The 21,504-nt window shown below is 32.0% G+C and overlaps 1 protein-coding gene across 1 annotated transcript; it reads right to left on the minus strand.

Annotated features, from left to right (window-relative positions):
- Nucleotides 1–16,088: 16,088 nt before the first annotated feature.
- Nucleotides 16,089–20,669, minus strand: LOC137813475 (alcohol dehydrogenase 1-like). Its single transcript, XM_068615755.1, has 10 exons — nt 20,512–20,669; nt 19,821–19,957; nt 18,942–18,988; nt 17,609–17,934; nt 17,434–17,516; nt 17,268–17,343; nt 17,044–17,105; nt 16,828–16,923; nt 16,577–16,738; nt 16,089–16,436 (listed from the first exon to the last, which is right to left on the minus strand). Exons 1-10 carry the CDS (start codon nt 20,546–20,548, stop codon nt 16,320–16,322), a joined length of 1,143 nt encoding a protein of 380 aa, XP_068471856.1. The 5' UTR covers nt 20,549–20,669; the 3' UTR covers nt 16,089–16,319.
- Between the last annotated feature and the right edge of the window lie 835 nt (nt 20,670–21,504).

Raw genomic sequence — 21,504 nt, forward strand, 5'->3', positions numbered from 1 at the left:
CGGCTTCAGAGGAGCTGCGAGAGATAGTTGGTTGCTTTTTTTATTTCCATGATATTAGGGAGTCTCCTAAGTAGATGGAATATCCAGTGACAGATTTGCGTGTGGTAGGGCATGTTGCCCAGTCAGAGTCACTAAAACCACAAAGGTGAAGTGAACTAGTGTGAGAAAAATATAGTCCTTCACCAAGGGTGCCTTTGAGGTAACGCAAAAGACGGGAGACAGCTTGCTGATGATGAGTTGTGGGTGCAAATATGAATTGGCTTAAATTGTGGACAGCGAAGGCGATGTCTGTCGCGTGTTGGTTAAGTAAATTAGACGTCCAATGAGTCTTCTATACTGGGAAGTGGCATCAGCATCGAGAGGTGAGCCTTGGTCGGGAGAGAGACGGGAGGTGTGAGTCATAGGAGTGGCCACAGGTGCAGAGTCAAGCATGCCAGTTTCTTGAAGGAGATCAAGAGTATACTTGCGTTGACTTAAATGAAGACCAGTACTGTTGCGAGCAATTTCCAGTCCCAAAAAGTAAGTGAGATTACCTAAATTTTTTATCTTGAAGTGATGGTGAAGGGATGCAGTAATTGTATTGATTTCCTCCGTGTCATCACCAGTTAAGACCAAGTCATCAATATAAACAAGAATAACAGTGAGTTTATCATTATTATATTTAAGAAAAAGAGAGTGGTCAGCAACAGAGATAGAGTACTTATTTGATAAAAGAAAAGTAGAAAGTTTTGCGTACCATTGACGACCAGCTTGACGAAGACCATACAAAGACCGTTGAAGCTTGCAGACATGCTGGGGAGAAGGAAGAGAGAGGCCAGGTGGGGGGATCATGTATACCTCTTCATGGAGATCACCGTGAAGAAATGCATTATTGACATCAAGTTGTTTTAAAACCCAATTTTTGGTAGTGGCAATAGCAAGGAGAAGGCGAACGGTAGTGAGTTTAGCAACAGGTGCAAAAGTGTCTAATAAATCAAGTCCTTCAACTTGGGTGAACCCTTTGGCAACAACTCTAGCTTTGTGGCGCTCAACAGTGCCATCAGAATGATATTTGATTTTATATACCCATTTACAACCAATAGTTTTCTTTCCTGGAGGGAGAGGGGTAAGTTGCCAAGTATTGTTAGCAGCAAGAGCTTGAAGCTCAACTTGCATGGCAGATTGCCAAGAAGCATGTTTGGAGGCTTCGGTATAGGTGCGAGGTTCAAGATGAGAATTGATAGAGGAAATAATATTTCTAAAATTAGAAGATAAGGAATTGTAAGACAAGTAATTATGAATAGGATATCTACTACTTACAGTGTTGGTTGCTGTGTGGAAATCAGCAAGATAGGCAGGCTGTCGGTGAGGACGAGTTGATCTTCTTGGAAATTGGGGTGAGGTGCTTCCTGGAGGTGCAGGAGGTGATGATGCTGGTGGAGGTGCAGTGTTGGATGCAGGAGCAGAGACATTATTTGTTGGAAGATCAAAGGATAATAAGGCTGATGGAGGGGCAGTATTGGGTGCAGGAGTAGAGGCACACGACTCGGCAAGAGATGCAGGAGTAGAGGCACACGGCACGGCAGGAGGTGCAGTATCAGAAAAAAAATCAAGAGCAGAATTATATGCGTTAGAAATAGGGAGAGATAAAGTGTTGGGGTCCCTAGGCAAGCCACCATCCAATTTATATGGAAAATGGGTTTCATGAAAGATTACATGTCTTGATATCTCTATGCGATGAAACTTTAAATTTAAGACAATATAACCTTTTGTATTTTGCGGGAAACCAAGAAAAATACCTTTGATAGATCTATCATCTAATTTCTTCCTATGTGCAGTAATAGTACTAGCATAACATAGGCAACCAAACACTTTTAAAAAAGAAATGTCATACGGTTTTCCAAACAATTGTTCATGAGGAGTGATGTTATTAAGTAATGGAGTAGGAATAGAATTTATTAAGAAAACAACATGATTTACAGCAAATTCCCAAAAAATAGGAGGAAGATTTGCTTGAAAAAGTAAGACCCTGGTTACATTTAGTATGTGTTGATGTTTATGTTCCACAATGCCATTTTGTTGTGGTGTTTCAACACAAGATATTTGATGTATAATTCCCTTTGAAGCATAAAAACTGGACATAGCAAACTCAACACCATTGTCAGTACGAATCGTTTTGATATTAGTTTGGAAATGATTTTGAACAAAAACAGTGAAGTTAATGATGTGCGAACGCACTTCAGATTTATTATGCAACAAAATAACCCAAGTATAACGCGAGTAATTATCAACAATAGTTAAGAAATAATGAAAACCTTGCATAGAAGTTATGGAACAGGGTCCCCAAATATCAAAGTGTACAAGATCAAAAATAGTAGAGGTAGCAGTAGTACTTAAAGTGAAAGGAAGTTTTCTCTGTTTTGCACGACTACAAGTGTCACATACATGATGAGTATCAATAGTAATAAAAGGGTATTGTTTACGTAAGACATGTAATCTTTCATGTGAAGGGTGCCCCAATCTATAGTGCCACAGTGTTTTGTCCGTGATATTACAATTAATAAGAGGAGCAAAGTTATGTGGTTTAGAGCGATTAGAAGCAGGCAAGGTAGTGACAGGGTACAAGCCACCAGTGGCTTCAACTGTACCAATCCTCTCTTGGGTGAGATTGTCCTGTATAATGCAGTGAGTTAAAGTGAAAGTTAAAGTGCATTTAAGTTGGTGTGTGAGTTTAGAAACAGATATTAAGTTTAATTGAAAATGAGGCACATATAACACATCAGACAAATAAAACTTGGCCGAAAAGTGTACAGAATATGTGGCATAAACAGTTTGACCATTTGGGAGACTAATTAAAACAAGTTTGATTTTAGTCCAAGTAGTAAAAGCGCTCAAATTGTGGCAAACATGATCAGTGGCACCAGAATCAACAAGCCAAGATTCTTTTATAGCAGATAGTGAAGAGAAAAACTTACCCGTTGAAGACTGCTCGGTATTGGTGATTTTGCCCGTCGAAAAGGTTCCGACTTGATTAATTTGAGCGTGAGGGACAGGATCCTCAAGGTTTTGCTGACGCAAAATGTTGGTCAGGAATTGACACTGTTGTGATGTAAGCTGAATCCCCTTTACATCCTGTTCTTTAGAAAAAGACTCAGAAGAAGAGTTAGTAGTAAACATATTGTTGGCTTGGGATGTCCTATTGATGGATTTGTAGCCAGGAGGAAACCCATGCTTTTTATAACATGTGTCGACAGTGTGGCCAAGACGATTACAAAAAGTGCAATTTTTTCTAGTAGAAGAAAACTTTGAGGTTTTAACATCACCAGAAGGAAAACCCACTTTTCGAAAACAAACAACTTCAGTATGACCGTATTTACCACAAAAATTGCATGTAGTAGTGCGACTACTATTAAGACTATGAAGACTAGGGGGGCAGGAACAACAGTGGATAATTGTCTCTCTTGTTGAACCACCAAGGAAATTTTTTTGGATATGGCAGGAATGGGATCCATGAGCAAAACATGAGAACATATATTTTTATACTGATCATTTAATCCTCTTAAAAATTGCATAGCACGATCCTCACATTTTCTTTGATTTATAATAGAAATGACAGAACAAGAACATTTTACTGGGCATGTGCACACAGGATTAGGTCTAAAATTCTCTAATTCATCCCAAATAATACGCAATTTTGTAAAATACTCTGTGACAGGCATATCCCCTGGTTTAAAGAAATAGATTCAAATTGCAAATCAGAAATGCGAGATAAATCCCCTTGTGAATATCTAACTTTTAAATCATTCCAGATGTCAAAGGCTATGTCCATCCAAACAATGCTTTGCCTAATAGGGATTGAAACAGAGTGTACTAACCAAGAGACAACCATGTTGTTACAACGTGTCCAAGACGAGAAAGTGGGATCATCCCTTTGTGGGCACGGGTGTGAGCCAAGTATGAACTCCACTTTGTTCTTGGCACTAAGAGCAGTGATGAAGGACCGACTCCACGAATGGTAGTTTGTTGAATCAAGAACAGGCAACACCAACGAAGCTACGGGATTCTCGCTTGGGTGTAAGTATAGGAAATTGTTCATCGGCTGTTCTAAAAGGGACATCAGTGTAGGGTTTCCATTTGAAGAGGAAGCCGGTGTGGGATTTGCATTAGCCATCGCCTACAAGGATTTAAAGAAAGAAAAAAAAAACCAAGAACAGCAAAGAGGGAAATAAATATCAGAGAGAAGCGCAGTAGAGCTCTTCATTCGAAGAGCTCTGATACCATATTACAAAGTGGACTTTAAGCCTAACTCAACCCCATAAAACCGGCTCGTGGGGTGAGGTTTGCACCCACTAATGAAAGTCCTAATCTCTAGTCGATGTGGGATCTCCAACACACCCCCTCACACCGAGACGGTCAACTCGTGCGTGGGACTATATATTATGGGTGGTCCGATAGCGGCCCGATAGCGGGTGGCACGATAGGCCCAACAAACATTCGCTAGGATAGGCTTTAAATGGCTCTGATACCATATTACAGTAAATGAAGATGATGAATATTCCTTGCCTGATGTGATGCTTTAATGTAGTGTACGTAATTGTACGTAATCGTAATGAAAAAAGGTTTTGATAAACCCTACTGGTAGAGAAAACTATATATAAAATAAACTTTTATTTACTTGTATATTAAAGAGTAAAATACATGGTGTATATATAAGAGAAAGATTAAGACCTAACTAAAATAGAAAAGAAAAGTTGGGGCAAAGAAACAAAGCCCAATAATTCACAATAGAAAATTAAATATTGTAACAATTATTTATTTATTTTTCTCGCATCTATTCTCACTTCTAATTTGATTCAGTTCCCTCCTTTAATTCTCCTTTTTCTTTTTTTTTATTTACTTTTGTAATTTCTTCCATTTTAATTATACTAAAACATTTCTCTTACAATTTTCACGTTATTAACTTTAATTGATGCACTCAAAATTTTGAAAAAAATATTAACAGTGAGACTTTTACGTCTATTTTTAGTATCTATCCACAAACAATATCTTACCCAATTAAAATGTTTCAGAACTCTATGCCAATTTTTACATATATTTATATATAATAGTTATATTGGTACATTATTTCAACCAACTCATTTTACACTTTACATTTTCTATAGCCTCCATCATTTTAACAAAAATGTTTATATCATAAAACTCCATGCCTATAATAATCCATGCACAACTATGTGAGTGTTGATGTGCATTTTTTTTTTCCATAATTGTATTTTGTTGGACATGTCAATATTATTCTTTTTTTTAATGAAATGGTCAATAATTACAAATATCAGTAAGTCAAGACGACGTCATTTTTCATAAATTAAAAATGAAATAAAATATAGCAGTGATTTATATATTTTCACATTTATACTTTGAAATGATCAACAAACAAACGAGTTACAAAATAAAAACTAACGTAACATATATAGATACCTTATAAGCTTATTTAATTTAGGTACAACTTTAATTATTGTTTTTTTTCACTTTTTTTTCTTTAATTTAAAATTCTAATTTTTATTGATGAGGTATTCAAAATTAATTAATTTCGAAAATAAATAAAATATTTCAATTTATGTAATACAATATATATATATATATATATATATATATATATATATAATTTGGTTTTCAAGATGATATTTATCACTAATAATGACATTATTTTGGATTTATTAATAGAGAATCATTTCATTAGTATAATAGACTCTCATCTAGTTTGTGCTTAGAATTATTTATGAATATTTATAGTCTACCTATGTATTGTTTTTGTTAACATATGAGTTTTGGTCTAATCTCCCCATATTTATATATATATATATATATATATATATTTAATAATATTTTTTTCATGTGATGACAAATGATTGTTGTTGCTTGATGTGTTAGTATAACTGAGATGTCAAGTTGCATAGTAATGCCTAACATGGAAGCTTTTATAAAAAAATGACATTATTTTGGATTAAGTAATATAATTTGTTGTTTTAACCAAAAGTTTTGAAAGACTTTAAAGTTAAAGATTTTATATTTGTTGGCCATTTCTTAATGTAGATTTAAGGGTAAATTATTAAGAGTTCATTTTCTCTACTATTTTGGTAATGGAGTTTTCTAAGATAAAGTATATGGAGTTTGATCTCCAAGTTAGTTAATGCACTATCGTGTCCCTAAAAATTCGACACAACTTAAGGTTACATGATATTTGCGCGTCTTTAAAAATCAAACTTATAAGTAAAATTATTTTATTTATTCAATAGGAATTTTGGTCCATGGATGTCATAAGGAAATTAAGTTACACTTGTAGTATGCAACTACACAATCCCTCCTTAAGGTTGAATGGCAAAAAAACTAAAATTTCTAAATGCTTGAAGTCTTATTTGAACTTATATTAAGTATATAATGCTTGAAGATGTATGCAATCAATGCCTAAGACAAGTTGGAACAACTTTAGGTGTTTTACCCTTGTACGAAATTAATGATTGTTGATTATTTGAATAGCGTAATCAATGAACAAATCAACCATGATAAAGATAAGGAAGAATAAAATAAATTTTATATTGTAAGTTTGTAACTATTATTGTTTTTGATGTAGTAATGGAAGTAGTCAGACAATTAAGCAATATGTTTTTTATTTCCTAAATAATCGAATATATCAACAAGTATACATGTTTATGCATGTGTTGAGATTATGCTAACTACGTAAAATAGTGGTGAGTTAATTAAGATCACGCAACAATGCATAAACTATTGGTTAAACCTCCATAGTTGTTCATAAGCTCATCAACACATAAGTTATTATTGACCAACAAGTAATCATTAGAACTCATATACTCATTAGCACATACACTATTTAGCACATACATGATCAATGAATAGGAAACCATAAAAGCTCATAAGCCTATTAGAGCATAAACTATTTATCGGTTAACAAATGATCATAGGAGCTAACAAAATTTGTTTAATCGTTATGGATGATCTTTTGGAATGGTTGTTGTCAACATTCGATTTCGTCCGGATAAATAAAATTTACACTAAATAAAATTTGCGAAAGAAAAAGATAAAAAAGATAAAAAATCTTTTAAATAAAAATATGTAAAAACAAAAATAAAAATAAATAAATTTTTTCCCTATTTGTAAAAAATATGAAAAATGTTACAAAATGAAAATGAAATAAAAATAAAAATAAAAACAAGCAAAAAATAAATTTTCTTATTTATTTTTTAATAAAAAAATCTTTTGCTTCCCACACCCCTATATTTCCTTTGTTCGCACTCCCTTTCTTCTTTTCATTTCTTTGTTTTTCTCTAACACCCCGTACTGTTATTTTCTGCACCTCCTCAGCCCAACTTCACTATTTTTTCTGCTCAAACTCCCTGTTTCTCTCACACACCACTACACTCCAAAAAGGTACCCACACTTTTTTCTCATTTTCCTCACTCCCTAGTTCACCCACCACCCTATAATACTACTTTTTCTGCTCAACTTCACTATTTTTTTTTTCTGTTCAAACTTCCTGTTTCTCTCACACCACTACACTCCAAAAAAGTACCCACACTTTTTTCTCATTTTCCTCACTCCCTAGTTCACCCACCACCCTAGAATACTACTTTTTCACTCAGAAGCACTCACATCAGCTTCCAGCCTCACACTCTCACATAGGGGTGACAATGCCCACTACCAAAAAATGCGGAACGAACTTACTAATCTAGCCTTGACCCGTTTTGGCTCGTCCGTATAACCCACAGTCTGCACGAGCCAACACCAGAGCGGAACGGGTTAACCCACTGACCTGTGTAAATAAAAAAAATAATTATTCATTTTTTTTATAAAAAAACTCATATTCACCCATCATTGCAATGTGATCTTTATTTTATTTTATTTTAAAAAAATTAAATTTAATGTACTAAAAAATGAATGTTTTATTTTAATCATAGTATTAAAAGTGACAGTGGATTTAAATTTAAGTAAAGTCTTATAGTTAAAATTTGTTAATAAAAAAATAATAAAGTCTTATAGTTTCCTCCACTTTGTCTTTTCTTTTTGTCTTCAATTTGTCCATTCTCCTTTAGCCATTTTTCTCCATATTTCCTTAAATTTATGAAATTAGCACAAAATTGGAATAAATTGTTCTTATTCATCTTTTAATCCAAAAATAAGTAAAAATGTTCAAATTCCTAAATTATAGGTTGAATTATAGCCCTTATCTAGGATGTCCCACATTTCCTTTGTTGAAAAACAATGAAAAAATTACCAGAACTTAATGCAAAGGTTATAATGTTTTTAACAATGCAATCATACTGGGCTTTCTTTCCCTCAATCTCAGTCCATTGAGACCAAGATTTTTCAACAAACCCTTTATTAGTTTCATATTTTTGTATAAAAGGCCCATTTACAATAGCATATCAGATTCCTCTATAAATTGATTCAACAAAAAATTTCATTACGACTTTCCAACACAGGTAATTTACACCACAAGACATTGGTGGTTTGTTTATGGAAGCCCCCTCACCAAAAGGTAGTTTTTAAGCCATTTTAAAAAAAAATTAGGATCAAAACATGAATAACATACAATAACTTAGCCTCTTATGCCAGTTGTTAGAATAATTGGCCTAAAACAAGAGGGGGTGAATTGTTTTCAAAAAGATTTTTGCAAATACTGAAGTCAGATTGAAAACTTTAAAAAAATTAGCTAATTGATTTTTCCATTCAACCCATTATAAAAAGCACAACAAGCATATATTCAAAATATAAACTAGTTGTTACGAGATTTTAACCAATTGATTTAAACGCATAACACTGTAAAACAACAAATAAAATAGATATAAGAGTGAGACAGAAAAAGATTGCATAGGAGATTTATATTGGTTTACTCTTACACCAAGAGTTATATCCAATCCTCAGGAAACCATTGAGATTTCACTAAATCAAACATAAAAGGTTTACAAAAATAGTTAAGAGTGTTGATCTTGAACCTTACAAGTACACACAACACTCTTAACCACACAACAAGATTCAAAAACCCTATCTTAATATACTTTCAACAAAATACAGTGAAAGTATAAGGTTTGAACACACCTAGATTGTTACAAATGAAATACACTAGAAATGAAAACCCAAAAATCTTTTTTACAGAAGAAGAATGATCAATGTAATGCAAAGTTATACATCAAAATCTACCTAACCAAATATAGACACATATGCACACACAACTGCAAGTCTTCAAGACAAATTGGATTCATCAAAGCTTTTTCATCAACAATAATCACTTGCGTTTTTTTCAATAAATTTTCACATTATTATGATACCTAAGCACCAAAAAAGGTCTAGTACAATTTTTACACCACGTTCTAATATTGGGAGTTTTAGCTATAGTTACAGATCTTGAGATACTATTTATAGTTGTTGAGCAACTTTAATTCTTCTTTCATTTCCATCTTGCGTTTGTCGAGATTTGAATATGATCGTTGCATTAAATGCAACTTTGAATGCTCTTATTCTTTACACAACATCCTGGATGACTAGTAGTACACACATCCCTTAGTAGTAGAGCCTTTTGCACCATCTTATGATAAAAATGCATACTGTAAGGGGTACATAGCTAGGTCAGAGTTGAAGATAGCTTGTGTTAAAAGGTTGTTGAAGAAAACAACTTTAGCTCGTGCTTCAAGAGATCTTGATGTTGATTTGTACTTGATTTCTTAAAAGCAAGGGCTACGTCTAGTCCCCTCAAACAACCAGCTTAAGAGCATTTCACTAAGTATTCTTCATCTCTTTAGTTACACCCAATGTTGTTACACCTTTTTAGGTACACCAAGTATTCTCTACCTGTCTAGACAAACAGTCTAATCTTCTCCTAAGATCAAGACCTCTTAATAATGAAAAAACTCTATACTCAGAGAACAATGAAAGCTCACGGGATATACTTCACAATGTGAAGGATTTACAAAGGTTTAACTCACAATCCAATCTCATAATGTCACTCTACAATATCAGATGTAGTTGTATCTAACCCTATTCTAATCACATAACCATGAATCATATTTTTGTACTCTTCAAAAGCTTGTATGTGATGCACACTTCATTATTGTGCTCTTTTTCTTCAAGGTCTTCATATAGTCTTAAAAAATGTGACCGTTGAAGCTTTGTGTTCTTCATTCTTCCATATAGCCATTAGACGCTCAATATAGAAACAATTTCTCTTATTGATCTTTGCGTGTCTAGAACATGTAAGACATTTCAAATTATTTCCTTATATTCCTCAAATGTGAACTTTAAAGCTTTGATTATATTTACTTGAATATCTGTTCAAATATGCCATGTTGTTATTCTCCTTTAATCCATTAGACACTTGAAATGGAAACTTCAGCTTTGATGCGATCTGCGTGTTCTTGAATTTATAAACCTTTCAAAATGTTTCATTAACTAAATATAATGGAATATTGAAGCTTGAACTAATTATTGACTTGAATATTTCCTTTTTTACGTTGTTTCTTCCAAGTATTAGATAAAGGAAAGTTTAAATATGTGCCTTTAATATGATGTATTATTTGTTTGTGCTTCGAATCATCTTTCTCTTTGTATATCTTCATTCACGTCTACTTAAGGATTTTTTTTTTCGTAAAGGTTGTTTTAACCTTGAGGAACCCCTACTTTCTAGTGTTTATGCATTATGGGTGTTTACCAACCCACACCAAACTTAAAAATGTTCTTTATATTTGTGGATTCTCATGCTCACACCAAACACAAAATCCTTTTTTTTTTGTGTTTAGGGGTGCTCTTACCCACACCAAACTTAGAATTATTTATTATATTCTTTATTTTGTTTTAAGGGAATCATACAAAAATAATATTTATTATTTGATTCTATGGGGTGACAAGTGTAAAGGAAATCCAACTTTAACTTTTTTTCTAGTGGTTCATAAAAGAAACAAGGTCTTGATCATATACTAACACACACATGTGTCAAGTAAAAGTAAGAATTAAACAAGACAAATTGTTTGCATAAAAAACATGAACACTCAGCAAAATTAATTCTATCACATAACTCACTTGGAATTCAAATCTTTAGATCATAACTATCAATCCTTTAGAAATAACATCACTAGTAAAAGTAGTCTCACCCAAGATCAACACATGAATTTTTGGTTTTCACCCATCTGTTTCTTTTCATGTCATTTGTTTTTTTATAGTTTTGTTTTTATGGCTGCAATTTTATTTTTTTTTGGATAGGGTTTCTGAAATGTTGTATATATTGTAAAATGATCCCATGCTTCACCCTAGTTTTTAGTTTATATTTTTTATATAGTAATATATGTGCAAAAATACTTTATTTCTACCAAATTTAATCGTTTGTACAAGCATCTTAAAGTTGTTGTGTTTTCTATTATTTTAATAACTTTGTTGTTTAGATTATAGAGTTATTGTTTAGATTATAGAGTTATTGTTGTGCGCTAGTGAAGAAGAATAATCCTCTTTTCTTTCACCCGTGTACATCCAAAATGCAAAAAATTATTTGTATTCAACTTCATTGGATGCTTAAGTTGTTTTACAGTAGCTTCATGTGACTCAGGTTGTGGATGTAAATTGTGAATTGTTGTAATTTGTAAGTCATTATCATTATTTCCATTTTTTCCTGGCAACCTATTTGCTTAGCTTCACTAAACCAGCGTTGTGCTAATGTACAATCATGTCATAACTTAAAAATTGTTTCATGATGTAACAAACTTAGTTGCAGCAAAGGAAATTGTGGAGAATAGTGGAAATAAGGAAAAGGGACACGTGGGAAGCAACAAAAGAAAGAGGTGCAATGCTCGGGCCAAAGCAAATAATTCTAAGGTGGCATGTTTTGAGTGGTCCAAGCATTAGTATTTAAGGTAGATAATGTAGAGAGAGAGAGGGGGGGGGGGGGAGATTGTTTCTTCTTCTGTTAATTTTTCTAAACCTTACATGTATCTGGAATATTTTTTGTTGCTCTGTTTTGACTAAATAGATACATCCTTCTCGGGGTATCAATTCTTTTGTTAATTTCATATTCTTCTACTAGATACAAGAGGGTGTGTGCGTTTCTTTACTTTCCTGTAGGTACCATTGTTACATATGATAGGACGACACTGAATTTGTATATGTCGCAGTGGATTTTAAGGAGGCAGAAAATTGAGTACCTTCAAATTTTTAGTTTTTATGCAACCACTTTTCAAAGCCTCATGAATGAGATTTGTAAGGACTTTATTAGAAAAATTGTATTGGTTTTCTTTGATGACATATTAGTATACAGTTCTTCTTGGAAGAACCATTTGTTACATCTTGAATTGGTTCTTTAGTTGTTGCAAAAGCACCAGTTATATGGTCTCCAACAGGTGGATTATCTTGGTCACACAGTTTCAGGACAGGGAATAGCAATGGATAAAGACAAGGTACAAGCAGTTTTACAGTGCCCTTCCACAAAATCTTAAACAACTAAGAGGATTCCTAGGCTTGACTAGGTATTATAGAAAATGTATCAAGTCCTATGCAGTAATTGCAACTGCCTTGACATATTTACTAAAGCAAGATAGATTTCCCTGGGTCCCGGATGCTAACACAACCTTCTCCAAGCTCAAATATTCAATTACACAAGCATCAATTTTAGCCTTGCTAGAGTTTTCAAAACCTTTCACTCTAGAAATTGATGCTTCGGAAGTTGGTATCAATGCTGTTTTGAGTCAAGATCAACATCCCATTGCTTATTTTTCTAAAAAGATAACAGATATGATGCAAAGACAACCAGCTTATACAAGGGAGTTCTTTGCTATCACGGAGGCTATCACAAAATTTAAACATTATCTTCTTGGCCACAATTTCACTATAAAGACAGACTAGAAGAGTCTAAGATCACTCACTGATCAAGTTGTCCACACATTGGAATAAGAAAAATGGTTACCCAAGATGATAGGTTATGATTTCACTATTGAGTATAAACCTGGAAAAGACAATGTGGTTGTTGATTCTCTTTCTTGCTCTTTTATGATGGCAATATCTTAACCTAAACTACAATTAATTCCATAATTACAAGAATTGATTGCCCAAGATAAGCAATTAAGTGCAATTATACAACTATGTCTGTAGAACACGCCTCCCAATCCTCATTATTCAGTTTGTGATCAATTACTGTATTGGAAAGGTAGATTGGTTTTACCTAAAGGACATGAATTAGTGAAAAAAAAACTTCAAGAATTCCATAGTACATTGTTGGGTGGACATTTCTGGATTCACAGGAACCTTAAAGAGACTTGTGGCACAGTTCTATTGACAAGGTATGCAAGCTGATGTAAAAGAGTATGTGCATAATTGTTTAATCTGTCAACAAACAAAACATGATATAACTCTTCCATCCGGATTACTACAACCCTTGCCAATTCTGGAGCAAATATATATGGCCATGGATTTTATTACCAGCCTCCCCTCTTCTAATGGGCATACAATTATTATGGTGGTCATTGATAGACTTTCCAAATATGTACACTTGGCTAGTTTGAAAACTGAATTCAATAGCAAGCAAGTGGTTGAGTTCTTTGTCAAAAACATAGTCAAGTTACATGGTTTCCCCAAGTCTATAATTTTCTTATCGCGATAAAGTATTCACGAGTCAATTTTGGCAACATTCGTTTAAGCTGAGTGGTACCACCTTGAAATTAAGCACTACATACCACCCCCAAACAGATGGTCAGTCAGAGGCATTGAAAAAATGCATTGAGATGTATCTAAGGTTCTTACCTATGAAAATCCTAAGGAATGGTATAAACTATTACCATGGGCAGAATTTTGGTACAACTCTTCCCTTCAAAGCAGTATACGATAGAGAACCTCCACAACTAATTAAATATACCATTAACAACCAAGATCCCACTAATGTGAAAGACCTACTCGTTCAGAGGGATGCCACACTCAGCAAACTCAAGACAAATTTACAAAAGGCACAACAACACATGAAGAAAGAGGCAAATTAAAGAAGAAAACCAATGCAACTGGAAATTGGTGATATGGTATTGGTCAAACTTCAACCATATACACAACATTTTGTACTGCTGAGAAAGAATCAGAAGCTTAGCCTACGATATTTCATACCATTTCCTTGAGAAGATTGGAAAAGTAACTTATAAACTCCTTTGGACTTTTTTCGCAAAAATACATCCTGTCTTTCATTTCTCTCAACTAAAAGTGTGTTAAGGTGATCATGCCCAGCCATATGTTCCATTATCCATTACAAATTTAGATACGAGTTCAATGTTGCAATCGAAAGCCATATTACAAACTAGGACCATCAGAAGAAATGAACATCAAGTGAAACAACATTTAATCAAGTGAGGAGGTTTAAAAGTCTGCCAAGCCACGTGGGAGGATAACATGACTCTCAAGAAAGCTTTTCCAGAATTCAAACTTGAGGACAAGGTTTCTTTTAAAGGGAATAGTGGAAATAAGGAAAAGGGACACGTGGGAAGCAACGAAAGAAAGTGGTGTCGTGCTCGGGCCAAAATAACTAATTCTAAGCTGACAAATTTTGAATGGTCCAAGCATTAGTATTTAAAGGAGAGATTGCATTGTTTCTTCTTGTGTTAAATTTTCTAAACCTTACATGTTTTTGTAATATTTTTTTTGTTCCTCTGTTTTGAGGAAATAGATACGTCTTTCTTGGGGTATCAATTATTTTGTTATTTTCATATTCTTCTACTAGATACAAGAGGGTGAGTGTGTTTCTTTACTTTCCTGCACGTATCACTGTTACACATGATTGGACGACATCGAATTTGTATATGTCGTAGTGGATTTTAAAAATGTTGAAAATTGAATACCTTCAAATTTTTAGTTTCTATGCAATATATATTTCTTTTTAATTTTGGGTTCTGAGTGGAATTATTCATAGGTATTTTGTCAAGAAACTCATGCATGTATATTGTTTTTTTTTTACTAAATTCTTATCTAATTGTAAAATGAAGAGAAAATTATTTATATTTTTTTAAAATTGTAAGTTTTTAACTATCACTATTGTATTTGTAATCAAGGTAACTAGTAAAAAGGAAACTCTTATGTAAATAATGCTAAATATGATATTTTATGCTGGAAAATTAAAGATTCCACGTCGGAGTCCTAGAGGGATGAACTTTGTTTGCAATGTAAGTCCCATGAACATGTGGTCGAAGACTTGTTTAGATGGACAAAACAAAACTTAGAAGATGTTACTAAATGTTAAAGATAAGGTAGTCAAGATGAAAATATTGTAGGATCAAGTGGAAGAACTTTGAAAATGAATGAACGAACATGTTTTCTTTATTATTATAAGTTATGTATATTTTAATTATTTTATTAGTAATTATGTGATTAAATTAAATTATTTACCATTCACTTAATATATATCACCTAATATTATATATTCTAGTTAAATAGGTTAAAAAAAGGTGATATGATGTGGAAAGGTGATCAAATTAGAATATGCAACCTTTAGAGTTACATAGTTTATCATTTATTTTGAATTCTTGTATATTTTTTGGATTAGTTGTATAGTGACTCTTGTTTGTAGTATTTTATTTTAATTAATTTATATTATTTAACAAGGAGACATGATAAATATATTTTTATTAAACAAATTGTTATATATACATATATATTGTATAAATAAAGGTGTTACAAAAAATTCATAGTATAAGTTGATAGAAAAGTAAATCGTGACTTTTCCAAACATACCATGCTTTGTTTAGCACCTTGTGTTTCCAAAAGGTTAAGCAATTTTGAACTTTCTCTTCCACCTTATCAAAGTCAGCTTTTGTATGTCATCCACATATATTTTGTAACCAAAGTATTTTCCGAAATTGTTACTGTAAATTTTTACCTTATTTTCTGTTTACGTTTTAGTTCTTTTCTTAAACTAACCACCTTTTTTTTCAATCATTTTTATACTACAATTATTTTTTAATAATCTTAGATTTGAACCAAAAATAAAAAATTAATTTATCTTATAATATATGACAATATATATATATATATATATATATATATATATATATTTAATGCTTAAATAAAAACAAAGTTACACTCTACTGTTAATATAAAATATAATTATATTGCAGAAAATACAACAAAGTTACAAGACACACCATTCGCAAAAGAAGTCACAGAGGCAGGACAATATCCAAGAAAGTCATCATCATCACCTCTTTACACACTCATATGGCACAGATTCAACAAGAGAATTACGTGCCAATTTTATTCTTCAACTCTCTTTTATCACATTACAGACAAACACTGTTCTCATAGCAGAGAACATAATTGATTCACTCTTCCATGCAGATGAGACACCTTATACCCTCCCCTCTCAGCATAAGGTCAAATGCCTTGTTGATCTCTGAGAATGGCACAGTGTGAGTGATAAATTTGTCCAGTTCCAGCTCCTGCATTATTATTAAAACCATTTGTCATTTCATACAGAAATTATTAAACAATCTTGAACTTACTAATTCATATAACTAAATGTGATTAATTTACTTATGAAATAAAAAACTTGAAGTGCCAGACATTAAAGTATGATTACCTTGTTGAGGTACTTCTCCACAACAGAAGGAATATCAGTGCGGGGTTTGTAGTGGCCATAGAAGGTACCCTTGAGAGTTCTTCCTTCCATGAACTTCATAGGATGAGTTTTGAATTCAGCATCCTTCTTTGGAACACTAACAAGTACAGCAACACCCCAACCCTGAGAACAAGCAATTGAAGTTCATGTTTAATACTTGATACAGATGTAGCTAGAAACAAGAATAATATCTCTGGGGTTAGGAAAAATACATCATGAGTGCATTCAAGTGCTGAGATCGAAGCTTGGATGTTTCCAGTGCATTCAATAGCACGATCTACTCCTCCATCAGTCATTTCAGCAATTACCTTAGTGATATAGCAAGAAAGAGAATTAGTTCCCTTGGATTTAACTAAATTACAGTGTACACAATATAGAATATTTAAATGAAGTAAAATGAATGAAAGTGGAACTACTTATGAACTAACCTCTTGAACTGGCTTGTTATGCTCTTTGGGGTTCACAAATTCAGTGACCCCAAATTGTTTGGCTGACCAAGAATAGCAATGTAATTAGACATTAAATGAACAAAATTCTGGTGTGTGTGTTTTTTACTATTCTCTATCAATAATTCTTTAATGCACTTGTCAAGGTAAAGCTCTGATATTGATCAAAGAATAATATCACAAACACTTAAAAGACATGAATCTACCTTGTTCAAATCGACTAGGAAGTAAATCAACCCCAATGATTCTCGATGCACCAGAAACCCTTGCTCCTTCACAGGCCTAGAATGCAAAGTACAAGGTTAGAAAACTGTAGTCATTATAGTATCTTAATTTATTGCAGGAAAAATCAGTGAAGGGTATATCACATACAGCAAGACCAACAGCTCCTAAACCAAAGACAGCAACAGTATCATTAGGCTTTGGTTTTGCAACATTTACAGTAGCACCAAAACCTGCATGTACAAAATTGATGCATACATTAAAAAAATCTAGATTGTTCTGTTAGCAGCATGATGACTTGAAAGAGTAGATTTATGTGGCAAACCTGTGCAAAATCCACAACTGACAACACAAACTTTGTCAAGTGGAGCAGCAGGGTTGATCTTGGCAACACAGCCAGCATGAAGAACAGTGTATTCACTGAATGTAGAGGTTCCCAGAAAGTGGTAAATGGGTTGTCCATTTTTGGAGAACCTTGTTTTGCCATCACTCAGCATAACTCCTCTGTCACTGTTGATCCTTAGCACTTCACACAGGTTGCTCTCTTCTGACTTGCAGTATTTGCATTCCCCACACTCCCCAGTGAATATTGGGAGTGCATGATCTCCTGGTTTCAGATGGGTCACTCCCTCGCCCACGCTCTCCACAATCCTAGTTCATTCATTCACATAACCACCATTAAAAGTTTTTAAGGTTGAAAAAATTGTCCAAACATAAATTTTAAGTGTTGATTTTTGGTTCATTGTTAAACATTTTAGATCAATGAAATTGGAGGAATTATGCATAGTTTCCCGAGCCAATTAAGCCAACAAGATCTGAATAGAAGTTTGTGATCCATGTGTAGTTAATAATAGGAAAATGTTACTTTCACAATTAAAAATTAAAAATTGAAAAATATTTTATTTACAAATTTACTCAATATAATTTTAAAATTGTTTTATTTTGTAAAAAACTTATTTCTCTTTCTCCTCTAATGATAATATGATTTATGGTTGTGATGACTCTTAATAATATTCAAACTCGAAAAATATCAGAATCTGCAAATGTCAGAAAATTACAAAATTAGGATGACGTTTGCAAACAAATACACCACAACATATAATTTATATTTTTACTTACTGAAATCATGTTTACTAATTATGACTTCTACTTATGTTTGAAAAGTATGAATTTGGTTTATTTTTTTATAATGAAGTTATAATCAGAAATTGAACTTGATAAATAGGACTTAATAAATAATAAAATTGTATGAAATAAAATCGTATTTACTAAATATGATATATGTTGAATGAAAAATAAAAAATTAAAATAATGTTATAGAACATGAGTTTTCAAGAAATAGTACTTTTAAAAAATACGGTTTACTTTTTTTTATAATTTTATCATTTAAATAATTCTTTTGATAAACTACACCATATTGCTAAATTGTCGTGATAAATCTTAACTCCTATTCTTGTCGAATAATCAAAATTAGCAAATTTTTATTAATGGGAAAACTTTTATGCATGTTAATGTCATGTGTGATTTTTATGTCTCTACAAGATTATTTTGGAATATTTAATGGTATTACTCAGTCAAATAATAAGTTTTAAAGTGGAATTATTTCCGTATTTAATAAATTATCACTTGAAAAATTGTGTTCACCGAATGGAACATACCCTGAAGCTTCATGACCTAATATTCGAGGAAACAGCGGATTCTGACCCTGAAAACCAAAAACGACAAAACATAAATACCAGCACACAGAAACATCCACACTCAATTCATAACTTGTAAAGTATTTATGAATAAAATATTTTTAATAAAATCAATAAAAATATACACAATTTTTTTTAAAATTAAATTCATCTTAATATTTAAAATTATATATCAAGATAATGAATAGGTTCATAAAATTATTACACTATCTTAACATAAAATTTTAGATGCGGAAACCAAATCCTAGATAATAAAAAATATTTTTGTTTTGTTTTAAAATTGAAATGTAAGTTTTATGAAATCTTTGTACTAAAGTAAAAATGATAAGAATATACTAAAAGTAAAAACTCATATTATATAAACAAGTTTTGAGTGAAGGAATATCCTAATCATTGAAGCCTATAAAGTAGCTTTTGAGAGGGTGTGTCCAACATAACACTCCTAATAATGATGCTTTGCATGTGTCGATTTTCCCCGTTTCTAAACCAACCCCACCATCAAAGATTGCCTCTCAAAACCAAACCAATATCTTACAAAAATATATTAAAAAAACTCTTTTTTATTATAGAAGCCAAATAACCATTCAAGTCACAGTGAAAATTATTTTAAAAAATTAAATCGCATTAAAAAAATTATATTGAGTTATATAGTAGTATTTTGAAAAGAGAAATCATACTTGACAACAAGCTCGAATATATAACCTCTAATTGATGATCATATCATACAAAATTAAAATTTAAGAAAAAAAAATTATTATATACTGAAATAAGATTTTCAATGTATCATTAAAACATTTTTCATTTTAATGGAAAAGAGAAATGATGTTAAGAAAGAGATACCTTAACATCCCACCAGTAAACATCAGTACGGCAAAGGGAGTTGAAGAGGATTTTCAAACGCACTTCTCCTTTCCCTGGTGGTGCCACTTCTATGTTCTCTATCGACAGTGGCTTCTCTGGTTCCCATGCCACTGCAGCTGCATTTCACACCAAACACAACATTTTTTACTAATTTCTCATTGTTTTTCCCTTCTTTATCAATGTCTGAAACAACCTTTTGAGTCATGTTTCAACTGAAACTTTGATCAACTGTAATATGTGAGGAGTAATGTCTGGTGTATAATTATAAGTAAAATTGGTATTTCAGGCTTTAATCTTTTGGTATGGTTTCTTCAGTTTCATTATATAATAAATATTACTCTATCTTTTTATGGTATCAGTATTAGGATTAGGATGACAGATAATCCTTGATTAACAGAATATAATGCACTTTTTACAATATTCTTTAGAAAAATCACACACACATATATATATATAATGATTTTTAATTAGTTGACAGTATATAAACATTCTAAAATCAATAATAAATCAAAAGTAATATGAAACCGTTAATTCAATTAAAAGGGCAAGATTAAAAAAAATAAACAAAAGTAATGATTATTTTCCCATATTATTTTGGTTACAAGAAAAATGAGAAGCCTAACTTTACTCACAGAAGCACATTTAGGAAAGAGAGATGGAAATGGCTCACCTCTGCACTTGATGACCTTACCAGCAGTAGCAGACATGGCTACAAGTTTTTTGAAAGAGGAATTAATTAACTATTGATAAGTTAATGCGATGATTCTGCATTGAAGATGGATGCACTATTTATAGTGGAAAAAGTTGGAATTTTGTACGAAAAATGACTATATATTGAAAGGAATGTGCATTATAGAAGACAATTTGTTGGCCCACAAAGCTGTAAGAATGGATAAGAACTTCAGGGACAATTCTCTATAATTATGTTCCATACAAATTATTAGAAAGGGCCATTATTTGGTATGGCACACTTGTTTTGGAAATTTAACTAAAGTTTAAAATTGATGAGTTTAAAAAATATTTAAGCATGTTTTAAAAAATCATGCAAATCAAATTTATTTAAAGTATAAAATCATAGTTTATTTATACACTTTAAATCAATCTAATTTAGAGTTGAAAGAGTTAAACATATTTTTCGTTCATATACTAAATTTTAGATGTAATGAGTAATTGTAGTAAAAAAAACTATTAGAATAAATCATTTTTAGTTTTTTTTTTCTTTGTAACAAATTGATTTACAATATAAATTATGATGCTAAAATATTTTATATTGACTCATCGTGGATATTATAATACTTATTCTTTATGTAGAAAAAAAAATACTAGTAAAAACACATTCTAATAGTTTCTTTATTTAGAAGAATACACCAGAAGTAAGAAATCTAAAGTTTAAACTAAAACAAACTAAACTAAATTGTTGTCAGTGAGAAAAAAAATAGCATTTATAAGGTAAGTTTAATTTTGACTTTATCTATAAATGGTCAAAGAAACCAAATTTTAAGAACACTTACAAAAATAAAGATATTGAGATAAATAATCGAATTTTAGGAACATCCACAAAAATAGAAATATTGAAATAAATAAAAGGTAAAGTCTCACAAGTACACTTAAAAATAAACTTTAACTTCCTAACAAAGTTAACAAAATAATGAGGAAAGTAAAA

This window comes from Phaseolus vulgaris, chromosome 1 (assembly GCF_000499845.2).
Source record: "Phaseolus vulgaris cultivar G19833 chromosome 1, P. vulgaris v2.0, whole genome shotgun sequence".
In the NCBI taxonomy this organism is placed as follows: domain Eukaryota; kingdom Viridiplantae; phylum Streptophyta; class Magnoliopsida; order Fabales; family Fabaceae; genus Phaseolus; species Phaseolus vulgaris.